At 36.3% G+C, this 15,046-nt stretch overlaps 4 protein-coding genes across 4 annotated transcripts; 3 read left to right on the top strand and 1 right to left on the bottom strand.

Moving 5' to 3' along the window:
• Positions 1-1,571: 1,571 nt before the first annotated feature.
• On the bottom strand, positions 1,572-3,084 carry EV154DRAFT_522998 (ubiquitin-2 like Rad60 SUMO-like-domain-containing protein). The gene is made up of 6 exons (XM_051603053.1): positions 3,000-3,084; positions 2,641-2,932; positions 2,346-2,580; positions 2,137-2,287; positions 1,854-2,074; positions 1,572-1,783 (listed from the first exon to the last, which is right to left on the bottom strand). The coding sequence occupies exons 1-6, from the start codon at positions 3,061-3,063 to the stop codon at positions 1,631-1,633; spliced, it is 1,116 nt and encodes a 371-aa protein (XP_051453301.1). The 5' UTR covers positions 3,064-3,084; the 3' UTR covers positions 1,572-1,630.
• A 63-nt stretch (positions 3,085-3,147) lies between these two features.
• On the top strand, positions 3,148-4,110 carry EV154DRAFT_33312 (kinase-like domain-containing protein). Its single transcript, XM_051594997.1, has 4 exons — positions 3,148-3,378; positions 3,448-3,543; positions 3,601-3,786; positions 3,860-4,110. Exons 1-4 carry the CDS (start codon positions 3,232-3,234, stop codon positions 4,007-4,009), a joined length of 579 nt encoding a protein of 192 aa, XP_051453300.1. The 5' UTR covers positions 3,148-3,231; the 3' UTR covers positions 4,010-4,110.
• A 90-nt stretch (positions 4,111-4,200) lies between these two features.
• EV154DRAFT_522996 (uncharacterized protein) lies at positions 4,201-6,422 on the top strand. The gene is made up of 5 exons (XM_051603052.1): positions 4,201-4,675; positions 4,748-4,976; positions 5,040-5,326; positions 5,425-5,544; positions 5,604-6,422. The coding sequence occupies exons 1-5, from the start codon at positions 4,247-4,249 to the stop codon at positions 6,378-6,380; spliced, it is 1,842 nt and encodes a 613-aa protein (XP_051453299.1). The 5' UTR covers positions 4,201-4,246; the 3' UTR covers positions 6,381-6,422.
• Positions 6,423-12,824: 6,402 nt separating this feature from the next.
• EV154DRAFT_485628 (uncharacterized protein) lies at positions 12,825-14,998 on the top strand (the record flags this gene model as incomplete). Its single annotated transcript, XM_051598770.1, has 4 exons — positions 12,825-12,850; positions 12,919-14,528; positions 14,599-14,733; positions 14,838-14,998. 4 exons carry the CDS (start codon positions 12,825-12,827, stop codon positions 14,996-14,998), a joined length of 1,932 nt encoding a protein of 643 aa, XP_051453298.1.
• Between the last annotated feature and the right edge of the window lie 48 nt (positions 14,999-15,046).

The raw sequence follows: 15,046 nt of genomic DNA, 5'->3' as shown, positions 1-15,046 counted from the left end.
TCCGCTGGATCGAGGAGCAGCAGTAGGTCTAGCACTGGATCGAACGACGGAAGATATTTTTCCATCCCGGCCACGACCAACGCCAATATGAACACCATCATTAAGATCAATACCGATATGTAAGCCACTACTACGGTCATCATCATCATCATCCTCATCTTCGTCATCGTCATCATAGTCATAATCATCATCATAGTCATTACCAATGTTAATACCTACAATATCATCCAGATCGTCGACAAGATCACCAATGTTATCAAATAAATTGCCTAAAAGACCAGTTTGTTTGATATCTTGTTGAGTGGTTTCAACAAATTCTCTGGGTTGCGCATAAAAGTATGCGGCGTTAACAAGCTTAAGATTGTTTTCGGCAGCAAATGTTTTGACGTTGAAAAACTTGCGATCTTCAAGAGCAGGAATAACGGCATTCTTGTTTTCTTGTTCGAACAGAGCATAGACGACGCGATGGTTGGCGGATCCGGGTGGAAGGATGGGCCCACGATAGGTTGCCAATTGATTTCCCGACTCCAAATCCTTACCTAATATACTCGTGATCAATAAATAGAAAGCGTTACATGGAAACTAAGACTTACCATGAATATTGGAAGTCATCCAGTGAACAATTTGAGACGCGTTTGAATCCAAATTGATCTTCAGAAGCAAGAAAAAAAAATGGGCATTAAGAATCAGACGGGACTTTGCAATTAAAAAATCGAGATGTTTTTATAATTACCATAGCCAAAGTGTACTCGGTGTCATTCTTGGGAGTAAATGAAATACGGGGAGCTGTGATGGTAATCTCGGATTGAAGGGCATCACCGTTTTCCAGTAAGATATCCTCACCATAAGTAACGCTTAATTCAGCCGTTGGTTCAAAATCATCAAAGGCTAAATTGTTTATTTACAGTAAGGTTTGAGTTACAAACAAATGTTTACGCAAACACAACGTACCATCGGGAATAATCTGTCCTTTCATCAACTCTGCCTTGATTTTTTTGGCATCCAATGCGTGGACTGCGCCCAAAAAGAAACTTGCTGCAGTAGAAAGTAAAATAAAAGTGACCTTCATATTTTTAAGAGTAAACTACCAAAAAAATAAAAAATTGTATTGTGCAATAGAAAGTATAAAAAAAAAACCGTTGTCTCCCTTTTATGCATAAAAAATAAAAAATCGAATTAGAAAATGCGCCATCTCTTTTACAACATTCTTCTAGCTCTGGTATGTGATACATGCAACACTTCCAGAAATCAAAAGGTCTTAAAGTCCGGAAAAATTAGTTTCACAAGTAAACAAACAGAAAAAACTTTAGAGTGGCTGGCTGGCAGAAAGACTTGGAAATTTATTGATCAGGTTTACTAATCCTCACAAATCCTGATGGTCTGGTTAACAATTGCGTATTAAGTTGAGCGTATTCTCACTGTAAATTGCATAGATAATACGTTAACTATCCTTTACTACAAAAGAAGCCTTCATGGATATTCTAAACCAACCATCATTCCAAAATTCATCTTGTCTATTGTTTATAATGTTTAATATCGGGGTCGGTAAAGTTTACTCAATGCAGAAAATTGTGATTATTTACAAGAATATTTATTATGCGTATTATATATTTGGTTTTTCCTTTCTCTCTTACACAACTTCAATCAGATCCTCATCTTCTAATTCGGTGTCTTCAATTGTTAAGTCGAGATCCAAGACTTCACCTTCGAAAGAAAGATTTACATTGCCAGTAACGCCGGCATGTTGCTTGTAAGAATTCAGCAATGAAGACAAAGTTGCAGTCTGTAAAAAATATATCAGTTGGTCAGGCATATCCTGCTTTAAACATATGCATATAATGTAAGGCACTTACAGGTCTCACACGTAATGTGATGTCTTTTTTGTCTTTTCCTCTTAGTTTAAGCAAGATCTTTTCGGATTCGCTTTCCTCAACAGGAGGTGCCGACGGCACAATATCTTCCTCCTCATAATCTTCCTCCTCAGCCTGTTTCGCTGCATATCTGTTCATTCTCTCTAATTTTTGTTGTTTCTTTTTCTCCAGCATAGCGTTATAGCTTTGCGTTGAGTAAACATCTATAGGATGATCGTATAGATAAATAACAAAATAATTAATAATACGATATATCATTACATACGCATGTTGTAGATCTGGATGTCGTCCATCCCTAAACCAGCAGGTGTCCCACTTAGGAAAATTTGATCGTCATTATAAGTCAAGACAACGTCCGAGCTTTTCAAGTTTTTCTTTGCGCAATATGAATCTAGAACCTTACGGAATTGCTCATTCTAAATATCGTTCTTTGATTAATAACCAATGTCGAGTATCTATATGTTTAGTACTCACGTCCATAAGAATGACTTTAACAGGTTTCATCAGGGTCTTAAGTATTTCTTGTGCTCGTTCAGTTGTTACCTCAAAACTATGCACATAATGCAATCGTACAGTGACTTTAAGTGGCTGGGTCGAGCTAGTGGATGTTGATTCGTTCATAAGAGCCGCCAATTCGGGATCGAGATCTTCTATGTCGGTTCCTGGCATCGCAATTTCCTCCTCCTTTTCCTCTTCATCTGATAATTCACTTTAACGTCCAGTTAATCTTTTTTAGTATGTGTATAAGAAAACGTTGTTATAAACATACATTAAATCACCCACTTGGCTTGAGTGCTTGGTAGCAGTTGGTTTTTTTTTAGGTTGTTCCCGTGAAGCTTTCCTTATGGGCTGTGCCATAAGTGCCTCGGCGGCTGCGATATATTCAGCGGTGGTAGATATATTGTTATTTATTATATCTTGATCATTATTTTCTTGACTTTCAGCTTCTTTTGTGGGAGCCATGTTACGGACTGGTGAAGATTTACGTTGAGTGGGTTTTGTTGTCTTTTTCTTTGGTGCTTCGTCCTCGGAATCAGAGTCCATTAAACCCATCGCTTTGCCTAAAAAACAAAAGATAAATAAATAGATAAAATATTGAAGAGTAACATGGGCAATAAGAAGCCTTACGCTTTTGGAGAGAAGCAGCAAAGGTACTAGCATTTTTCAAGCTGGCAATGTCGAAATCGCTCATAAAAAGATAAAGAACAAAAAATAAGAATTTTCCCTTTTTTTTTCTCTCTCTCTCTCTCTTCTTTCTTTCTGAATTCTTGTGCGACTCTAACCTGAGCAAGTCACACAGCCTTTAAAGTTACAGCAGACAAGTTTATCACACTCTTTTCCCTTTTTACAGAAATTATAAATGAGTTCAGCCTTTTATTCGTTCATCAGTTCAGTTACGAACTCCATTACTTCAAGATATGATATTAAAGCACAAATTTCTTCCTCTGGATTATGGAAAATATACCAAGGCGAACGAAAGACTACCGGAAAGAAAGTTGCTATATTTGTACGTGTGGCTTCACTTGATATACGTTTCAATGAAGGGAAGCTTATCTTTTGTTTATATACCACATAGATTTTTGAGAAAAAGACGTTAGAATCCAACTTTAGACGCGAGCGTGGTTCCTCAAAACAGGATACAGACATGGTCTACGAATTATTAAAGAAAGAGGTAAGCCCCGTCTCGTCTTACCCCGAAAACAATACAATATTCATAATCCCACCATAGGCTGGAAATTTAGCAAAACTACGACACCCTTCTATCCTCGAAGTGGTAGAACCCGTAAATGAATCACGTAGCTCGATTGTTTTTGTCACTGAACCACTTATGGGCTCTTTAACGCACTTGGTAAAGAGTTCCGAAAACTACTCTTCAGAATCACAAGAACCCAGTCTAGATCTCGACGAATTGGAGGTACAACACCCATAATTAAGTGCAGCATATACAGCCTTGTTTATACAACTTTCTTTTATTTCTTTTAATGCAGATTCAAAAAGGGTTACTGCAAGTGGGTAAAGGACTTCAGTTCTTTAACGATGCCAAGGTAGTTCATCACAATCTTACAACAGACGCTATTTTTGTAAATGCGAAGGTAAATTATGCTTTTTCAGAAAACAAGCTCGTTTTTTTTAATTGACATCTACGAATAGGGTGATTGGAAGATTGGCGGGTAATATTCATTATATTGGAGAGTCTGTTTTTTTTAAACAAGGAAATAACACACGGACCTTTTATTAAAAATTATAGGTTAGGCTTTAGTGTGTTCCTGAATAACGGAAATCCAATTGAAGCGTCAAACGATAATAACGATTATTTGCCAGAAGCCTGTCAGATTAACATGGATTATGCTGGTAAAATGGAATTGTGCACATGAATGACGGAAATAACTAACAACAAAAAAAAAGCACCTGAATATGTGATTGATAGCAGTATTTGCCAAGCAAATGATATGTTTTCTCTTGGCTGTCTGGCTTACGCAGTACACAACAAGGGTGTTTCTCTACTGAAGACATTCAATAGTTTTCATACTTATGAAAAGCAAATCAAATTCATTCATTCACAGTCTTTTACAAATATTCCGGATCATTTAGACGAAGTGATTCGTGCATTGTTGGTACGACATCCAAACCAAAGAATGACGCCTATTGAATTTCAAAACTCCAAATATTTCGACAATTTACTTGTATCGACCATGAAATTTTTGGAAAGTTTTCCTGAAAAGACGAGAGAAGAGAAAGCTCAGTTTATGAAGGGATTGGCCCGAGTATTAGGACAATTTCCCGAACGTGTTTTAAAACGAAAGGTAAAGCAACATGTGCTAAAAAAAAGGGATTTTTTTTAACCGAATATTATCTTTTCCATTCTTGTATATTAGATTTTGCCTTCTCTTTTAGAAGAACTTAAAGATGCACAGCTGTTACCCTATACTATACCGAATATTTTTATCATTGCCCAGAAATTGAACCAGCACGAATTTTGTGATTTGGTTTTACCCGCTTTAAAGCCAGTATTCAGTGTCAGAGACCCACCACAAAATATGATTGTGTTGCTAGAAAAACTAGACGTGTTACAACAAAAGACTCCCCGAGAAACATTTCGTGATGGTAAAAAATCATACCGCTTTAATCAAAATTGTCAAAATATTTATCAACTTTTTAAATCATTAGATGTCATGCCTCTTGTTTATGCCGCTTTGGAAACACCCACCGCTATGGTTCAAGAGAAAGCACTGCGCATTATCCCATCGTTGGCTGAATCTTTAGATTATACAGCTGTTAAAAGTTCCTTATTTCCAAGAGTACAAGCCGTTTTTGTACAAACGACGGTGCTCTCTGTCAAAGTCAGTACGCTGATTTGCTTTCATTCGATGATTAAGGTTTTAGACAAGTTTACAGTGCAAGAAAAATTAGTGCCACTTTTGAAAAATATCAAAACAAAAGAACCCGCTGTCATGGTATGTTTGCAGCCTTTTTTTTTTTTTTTTTTTTTTTTTTTTTTTTTTTTTTGGAATATAAATTATTCTTACATGACATTCTTTTTTTTTTCTTCTAGTTGGCTACTTTAGCAGTGTACGATGAAGTTGGAAAGATAGCGGATAAAGAAATCATTGCAACCGAAATTTTGCCGCAGCTGTGGAGAATGAGTTTTGGTCCATTATTAAATTTGGAGCAGGTAAACAAAAACCAGAAATAATAGCCAAATCTACAAATTAACGCGAAACGTTCAAACAGTTTCAAAAGTTTATGAAGACAATTCATGATTTAACAAAGAGAGTGGAAGATGCGCATATAAGGCATTTAAAGGAGGTGAAATCATTAGAAGAACAAACGCGAAATGTAAGCTCAACATCATCACCACAACCCGTAAATGCACCCTCTACCAATGATACGAATGTCTCTTTTGAGAGTCTTGTTGGCTCTAAGACTCCCCAAGTAAAAAATGGAGACGATATGTTTGGCTCGTTCTCAAGTAACCAAGCTACACCACAGCCATGGTCATCCTCGTCGACAAATCAAGCTATAAAACCTACACCTTCTTCGTCCAATGGATGGGTGGCTCCTCAAACAACAACGCCTACCAATAACTGGAATACCCCCAAACCCGTCACCCCCCAACAACAACCGTCCAGCAATTGGAATACAACCATGTCACCTAATATCAATACGCAAAAACCGATGAATGCTACGAATACTTGGAATTCTCCATTACAAACTAAACAAACGACAGGCTGGTCTCCCTCTGTACAATCACAACAAATTCCTTCTTTATCCACACCTCCATCCTTCCAAAGTAACCTATATAACCAAAATAGCTCGATGAACGGCTCCAATTTCAATGCTCTTAGAAGTATACCAGTGACTCCCCAAAAACAGCCCACTATGATGCCATTGTCTTCTGGTATGGGCTTATTACAGCCTATTCAGTCTTCCCCAAACTCAAACATAAACAACAATATCTCCCAAGTTAAAAAGATGGCCAATCTGCATGCTTTTGATCCACTTGGATGAATCATCTATGGTTTAAAATAAAATATAATAGCATCACTTTCATAATGATAGTTTCGGATATAATTTTCAAATGTGCCTTGAGGGACTATCATCAGTATGTACAAACGCTGCTTGTTTAATGCTGCTTATTCTTTTTATCTAATATTAACCATATTCCACAAATCAAGAAATTTGATCCTATGATTCTAATTATTTTACATATAAAAAAAAATAGCATTTCATAACGCAGAAATGATATACATTAGAAGGCCCTGATAAACAGAAGCAAATAATACAACTTTAGCCAATTTTCTAATTGCGCTTAATTTTTCTGTCGAAGCTTGTTTGAGAGAAAGATTCACTCGCGGCCCATACTTTTTTCTTTTAGGTTTAAAAGTTAATTGCGTATCAATAGTATTTTATCTGTTATCAACAATACAAATATAAGGAACCCTTTGACAGAAAATTGGAGGGTGAATTCAACACTAAAAAAAAATGACAGGGTGAGGATTACGACAGGAGAATGTTTTAGTAAGCCTGCAATAAAGGACATCGGCGTCAAAGTATGACAGCACAACACTATTTCATCTTTTACCGATATGGTCTCTGTTTGTAGTCGTGTATTCGAGTTAAAGTTTATTTTTGGGGCTCACTTTATGATTGTAATGACCTTTGTCTATTAGAAAACTGGAAATAGATGAAATACAGTCCCCTTTTAGGTCTTTTAAAGATATATGCCTTGCATGACAGTGTCCAGCAAGCATAGTTTTAAGTATGCTGCTGTAAAAAATGGAGAAGATGATCTTTATGCAAATGCGTTGTTTGTTTTTGTAAGGATGATTTTTAAAGATGGCTGATACAAATCAAAGATTTTAAAAATGATTGGCCATAATACAACTGTGGCGTACGAACTCAATTTGTGCGTCAGTAAAACAGCCTTGGCTTTTTTTTTTTTTTTTTTTTTTTTTTTTTTTTTTTTTTTTTTTTTTTTTTTGCTCTAATATCAAATACTATGATAAAAAACACTTTATGGAGATGGACTCCAGAATGCTTATTAAGAAGTTGGAGAAAGAGTCTTTGATTCGATGGACTGAAGTCAGAGACCCAAGCGTCGCTCTCGAGGCCACAACTAGTTAAAAGACCTACCTAAACGGCACAATAAAAAACAGTCGCAAAGCCTACAAAACCGATTGGCAATGGCATCTATAATGAATCCATTGATTGAACTACGGGGACTTCCAGAAAACGGAAGATCAAAGGTCCCTTGGAGTGGAACTGTTATGAGAAAACTGAAGCACTAATCTTCATGAACACGCAAAGAATCGAATTCAACATGTTTTGTTTACTGTAAAGCATGAATAGCTTGTTCAGCGCTTTATGAGAAAAGAGTCGTTTATTTGTTCTGATACTACTATGGACTCTTTGACAATGAAGTTTGAGGACTTTGATTTCCCAAAGTCCAGACGAACCACCACGAAACAACATACTGAATATTACTTGAAAACAGGACACAAGTGGTTCGCGAATGGAAAGACTCAGATCTATATAATACTAAAAGTTGGCATTTCGCAGATCAAGCCGGATTTAATACTAAGTTGAGGAACAATAGTTAATAGACCAGACAAAGTAGAGATTGCAACGGCCGGTTTACCCTCTCAAATTATTATGGGTGATATTTACTGCACTAGCGACATTCATGTTGTTTTGAAAAAAAAAAAAAAAAAAACGCTACTTAAAAAGCAAAGAGACCCGAAAACTCAAGAATCGAAAACGACCTTGCCTTGAAAAAGAAAGTTTCCAGATGGTAAATACTAAAGGGCAAGTGATATTATAATGGAAACACCTGCCATGGAGTATATTAATGTTGAGGAGACAACTTTTGAAAAAAACTACAAGCCATCAGCAAAGGGTTCAGCTACTGCGAGAGCTTCAACATTATATTTTTTAAAATGGGCCACTTTGGGCATGACTGTTAGTTGTATGGGTAGCTTTTTTGTAATATATAATTGTATTATATCAGTCTCTTCCAATTAAACAATATTGTAGCATAACGCATTTACCTCCCTATTCGCCAAGATTAAATCTATTAAATAGTTCTGAAATCCGGTAAAAGGGGAAATGAGATGACACGAAGGAAGTTTTATTTCAATGCAATAATATGTGCCTCAGGAATATCACGTGCCGTATCGCATACCTATCTATTGTAACACTTGCTGAGGATGCCCTAGATTGTAATAAAGGAATCATCAAATAACATGCTAATGGTGGATGGCTATGCATAAATATTCATAATTCAGGCATCGCACCATTTTTTATCATCGAAAACGTTGGTGTCTGTGCATAAGGTTGTTCAGCTTATGCGGAGTAAGATATTATAAAACAATAAACTTATAGTACAATCCCGTAGCTTGATTATTTGGTTTCTGAATTTCACCCGCACTAAGCTTTCTCTTTGGCGCTTACGTAATGACTTCAGCGGAGATGAATTTAGATCTTCATGAATTTTGCCTTTACCGTGTAAGGCGGGAATTACTTTAAAACATACTTCTTTACAAAGATATTACATATAGCACTATATCATATTCCTCCAGAATGTCACATACATTATTCGAAAGCCATTTACTCATTTAGCATAATCATTTGTAGTACTTCTAAGTAGAGTAACATACTTTAAATTTTCCCGGAATAAAAGATGTAGTTACGCAAAGTTCTAACAATGTTTTCTTCATTACCCATAATGTACATTGTATGTCTATCTGAACCACAGGTTAACCGGCAAGCGAAACCTGCAATTTCCTCTTCAGGTCAGCTTACAAGTCTAAAGATGCAGATCAAGAGACGAACATGGACAACTTTGACATCTTGTTTACCATTTTCAATGCATGCTAAAAAACCGACGTGCTATTTTTAAAATTCGTAATGAACAAGCAGAAAAATAAAACAAAAAAATAATTTATAAGAGAAATTATTAACCGGATTGCAAGATAACTTGTATTTATTAAATATTAAAATAAAAGGTTATTTTATACACATTGAACACAACCATAACTGTAAATAATGGAAAAGCTAACATCGTGGGTAAATTTTCTTCATAAATCATCCAAATTGTCGTATTTGACGTCTAATTCCACGAATATAATTACTCTTATCTTGTCACTCAATTATAATACATATAACCTATGTATTATAAGTACCATATTGCGAATACATTCCTCTTGGTACGACACAGTACCAGCTCCCTCATATGTCAAACTGAGATCAGATTTCGTAATCGTTCCTGGATTGGTCGAGTAGCTGCCGAATCTTCTAGTTTCTCATAAATTTATTTTAGTAATCCAATCAAGGACCCTGTCATTGAATGGATAAACTATAATGCTCTAGAAGTGCCGGATATGGGTCAACTAGCTCCTTGTATATAACAATAAGCTATGTTTCATATGTAACTGATTTCTAAATCTAATTCTACCATTTCCCAGTTTGCGGGTAAATAGTCAATTCGATCTGCGCAGGAAAAATCTTGAAGTAATAATTGAATATAAAAAGGACCTCTATTTTTATCATGACAAACTCTCCAACTTATAATAAAGGATTATAGAGTCTCATTTCTTTACTTGCTTTATTTTCCCAAATACTTTTCCCTTTTTATTCTCAATTTTCACACAAATTGTCAATTCTCCGCAAGGTACATCAAGGATAATAAAATAACAATCCGTAACTGAAAAATACTCCCTTATTATTACATGAATTTTAGGAGAACAGCCGACATATGTCAAAATATGAAAGATGATAAACTACTTCAATCGCCGGAGGGTACCGATACTGTGATGTATATACTCGTAGAATACAACACAAACATGTGTATATATACATTCTTCTTCATTACTACTTTTAACATATTAATTTCTTCCATACGTTTAAATTCCTTCTTACCTGGCTTGGTGTTACTACTCCTGACACATCACCACTTTACGTATTTTCCTTGAGTGCACGGCATTAATAAAAAAAGGAATCCGCTAAAGACGGTCATTAATTTAAAGTATCACTGTACTAAAATCGCACTATTTAACATATAAAATCGCATATAAAATCATTCCATCTATCCTTGATCGACAGGTACATAATATCATAATACTCATAAAAAATAATAGCATATAAAATATCCTGAGTTATACATTTACAACTCAGGGTTACTAGATATTCCAATAGAAGATCCCATTTCGAATAATAGATTGGTTACACTGATAAGGCTCATCAGTCATTAGTAAATACAGCCAATAATACCAAGTTAACACAAACTAGCCCATAATTTTACCCACGCTTTAAATAACTATAAATACCACCCCTTTCTTTCAGAGATGAAAGAGGGATTCACTTTTAATAAGAATAAAAAAGCCTACAAGCAATATTAATCTTATTCTTCCTGTTTTTTTATCTTTTATTTTTCCGTGTCAAACAAACCGTTTTTCCACAATCACGGTATCGTAATACCAATGTCCAAACTTAGACATGTTATTGTTATTATTTCTCTATTGACTATGCGTAGCACTAATTGTCCAACATAGATATTGCCATTGATAGCATACTCAAGTTGTTAATAGTAGTATCCTCAGCCTCGTCTCTTCCATTTATTATAGATACTCTTTACTTTTGGTCTTCTTAAATCTTTAGTTAACTTTAACATCAATAAATCTGACAAGAATTCTAATTGATCCTATTGGTTTTTTTACATATAACCTTTTTTATGCAAAACTACCAATCTTAAGCCTATTTTTGCTATAGACTAAATACGGACCTATATTTCCCATGGTTTAATCCATCATTGTTGAAGGATGCAGCAGATACCTGGTACGTACGCATATGCGTGCCTCTATTATCAAAGAGGAAATTGCAAGGTCATTCCTCGGATAAGAGGTCATCCATACAATATCCGTCAATTACATTGCAAAGCTTCTAGTTAGCTAAGCTCTTTTTGTCGTTGATTGTGATTTACCTGGTCTCGGTTTGCTTGTTCTTAGCATTCTTGCTTTCATTGGTTACCCTGTCTATCTTGAGATCTTTTTGGATGTTGACAGGGAAAACGGAAAAGATAATGAATAGCCTCTTGAGAGTACCTTATTCATTAAGGAAAGTAAAGCAAAAATAAGGGAAAGATGATTATGAATTAAATCTGATAAAAACAACCGAGAGAAGTGAAACTTATCAGCTCTATTTATAGAAAAATAAAACAAGAAATTAATTAAAAGGATAAGCCATGATAAGTTTAGTCATAGCTTATGTGAATCATGACAAACAAATTTAAAGAGCCGAAAGATCAAGGATAAAGATTGAGTCAAAAGGCTGTTTACTCTTAAAGCATACATTTGTGATAACGTGTAACAGGATTATGACAATTCCTTTCCAATGACATTCTAGAAAATGAAACATAGTTTACGTAAACTGCTAACCCAAGACGTGGATAAAGAGTATTAACAAATTATCATATAATCTGGCATATATTTCCACGTAAATAAACCTACTGTAATATTGTAGATATCAAAATGGTTTTTAAAAATAATAAAAGTAAAGATAAACTTTTATTAAGAGTGGAATTAGCTCTTATTTATACTTTTACGAAGCTGTGTGTAAATTAATAGTAAATCCGATTGAGCTTTACTATTCAATCGTTTATCCATGTATTCTTATTCGTCCATGGCAATCTTTTCATTATTACGATCTCCAGTTTGTCTACTGAGATCTATTATTGGATTTATATTGTCTCTATGATTCAATAGATCTGCGATACAACACCTACTTCATAATCCAGATTGAGCGTTTGTTAAGGCAGCATTTAAGATGATGTACGTTGTACAGCATGCCAGCTTAACAATTATATAAGTTTAAGTGTAGAAAAAAAGTAATGTTGGGTTCTAAATTTAGTTTTTTAACGAGATGATAGTACCCATCCATTCTATTGGCAATTATTTAAAATAAAAACTTACTGCAATCTAATGTGATTAAAATTTGGGAATCGACTCACGTGAGCAAGAACGCTATGTCGGTCAGGTACAAAAAAAACTCGCTTAAAATTCCTCCAAGATCTCTTCCTGCATCTGTTTCAATGAATTTAAGCAAAAATGTCTTGTTATTAATGGTTTCTTTAGGAAAAGCATACTTTATCAAAAATTAGCATGTATAAAGAACATAATACTATCAAGAAGTAAATCTTTTACGCACTTTAATGCATATGATTAGCGTCCCTCTTTAAATTAAAAGAATGTAGACCTTCCTTCTTTTTACAGAGGCGAATATTACCAAACTTAGGAGAATTACACAAAAGCTATATTATTTTGTGGCTTAGATATTTTAATTTTTGTTTCCATGCGGACTTACGTCACCGTCATCCCCAGAGCAAAAAAACATCTATTATTATTTTTTAAAACGCGTATTTTTTTTTTCTTTTTTTCTTTGCGAAACTATTATTGGAAAATGATTCAGCTGCTTTTCGTTGACGTGTAAGTACGAAAGAGTATTTTCAAGTAAAGATGTTTGCACATTTCTAATGTACCAATTAAACAAATAGATTCCTCTGTGCTATGTTTTGCTTTGTTGTCAAAGTGTTTGTGTTTTTACTGTTGGAAAAGCTTGATAACTTCTTCTCGTTTTTCTGGCTTAAGGGTACAGGCCAACGTTTGCCCATTGACAATGACATTGTGGGAGAAATCACCAATGCCTTCGTGCCGGCCCTCATTTCCACCACCACCACCATTAACAACTTTCCTGTTGTTTCTTTGGAGCATATTGCTCCCACACAAACACAAACAACGTTCGGTTCTCTCCGTGAGGTTGGACCAAGTCGAGATTATCTCGCTTTTCCTCCACGCGTAGAAAAGGAGTTCCGTTGCCTTGCTCTCTGGTGTGCTTGCCTTGTCGGTGGTCCTTGTGCTGGCCGTGACTATGTGCCTTCACCTCCCAGTGAGTATGGTTTTGTTTCACGTAGTTCTGTTCCTTCTTGGGCATATGCCTGTGAGTACATTACTCGTGCCTGGATGCAGGAAAACAATGTTTTCGTTGCTCCAGTGTCTTCGGTCGTCAACCGACCAAGAAAGCAAACCTACTTGGCTTCCCACGCGGTTTCTTTCCTCTTTAGGGATAACGCGTGTTGTGCGGTTTCTTTCTCGTATGAGGATAACGCACTTTCTACGGTTTCTTCCCCTGCTGGGGATAACGTAGCTCAAGCGGTTTCTTCCTCTTATGAGGATAACGCTTCTTGTGTGGTTTCTTCCTCTTATGAGGATAACACACCTTCTGCGGTTTCTTTCCCTTATGGGGATAACGCAGCTCAAGCGGTTTCTTCCTCTTCTGAGGATAACGCTTCTTGTGTGGTTTCTTCCTCTTATGAGGATAACACACCTTCTGCGGTTTCTTTCCCTTATGGGGATAACGCAGCTCAAGCGGTTTCTTTCTCTTATGAGGATAACGCTTCTTATGCGGTTTCTTTCCCTTATGGGGATAACGCATATTACGATGATGTAGGAGTTGCTTCGGCTTCTTCCTGGTATCCAGCAAGTACAACCTCTCTCGAGAGGGCTGGTCGTCATACCTCGGTATGTCGTCCTCGTACAGCTGGCATGCGCCATCATCGTCTTCGTGCTGGACGTGGTTGGTATAGACCTAGTCCTTCACGACGCCATTATTATGGCAAACTTCGTCTTCGTGCTGCTTTGTTTGCTTGTTCTCAAGCTACAGAGACTATGGACGTTGACGTCGTTTTTTTGAATCCAACAGCTGCTGAAATGGATGATGTCTTCCCTGAACCTATGGAGATTGACTCTTTTGGGGAGTCTTTCGAAGTAGTGGATGGTTTGGCGGAATCTGTAGAGGCCGAAGAGGCTGTTGGTAATGGGTTTTGTGTTGCTCCTGTCTCTGTTCCTGAGGCAGTTTACGATGATCATGTTCCCGATCAGTTCGTTGAGCAAGATGCAGTGGACATCAACGATCTTAGCACAGAAGCTCCCTCTGATGCTAGCGATGATGGCTCATCTGTTACTGAATTCGCTGTGAATTCAGATGTGGAGTCAGTTCCTGAAGAAGTATCTCATGATGCTTCTGATGGCTTCATCCCTTACAGCTTTTTCTCCGATTCTTCTTCTGCTTCTGGTTCGGTCTCTGGTGATAGAGACGAAGAAGAGGGTTTTTCTGTGGTGGCAGGCGTCCCTTGAAGAGAAGTTTTGGCTTCTTTTTGTTTTCCTTTGGTGGTAAGATTTTGTCTGGTTTGATCAAACCACTGAAGCCAATAATGAGGTAGAGAAGAAGGAATCACGCGAAGAAAAGTACGTGGAATTGATTCATCGGGTGGAAATCAATTGGGAAGATTTGGTGGAGTCTTCTGCTGCTGGTAGTAGTTGTCATTGACGTATTTGCTTTTTCCTAAACATTTGGAAAAGAAAATATGAATGACTCTATTCATCATCATTCAAATAACGTCTTGGCGACATCCAGCAATTATCAAGAATAACAAGATAAATTCTTGGTATAGTATTTTACGTGAAAGCAATATTTTGCAGTGTATGACTATTGATCAAGATCTTATATGCTGCACTATAAGAAATTTAGAAACAACGCTTATACGGAAGGTGCTACAACATAGTCGCAATAGCTAACAACTTTAAAAGAAACATCTAATCGTAGAACCTATCGTGAAAGAAATG

This window comes from Mucor mucedo, assembly GCF_025094135.1.
Source record: "Mucor mucedo strain NRRL 3635 chromosome Unknown EV154scaffold_119, whole genome shotgun sequence".
NCBI lineage: Eukaryota > Fungi > Mucoromycota > Mucoromycetes > Mucorales > Mucoraceae > Mucor > Mucor mucedo.
The sequence above is the reverse complement of the archived record's forward strand: the minus strand, read 5'-3'. Positions and strand labels throughout refer to the sequence as shown.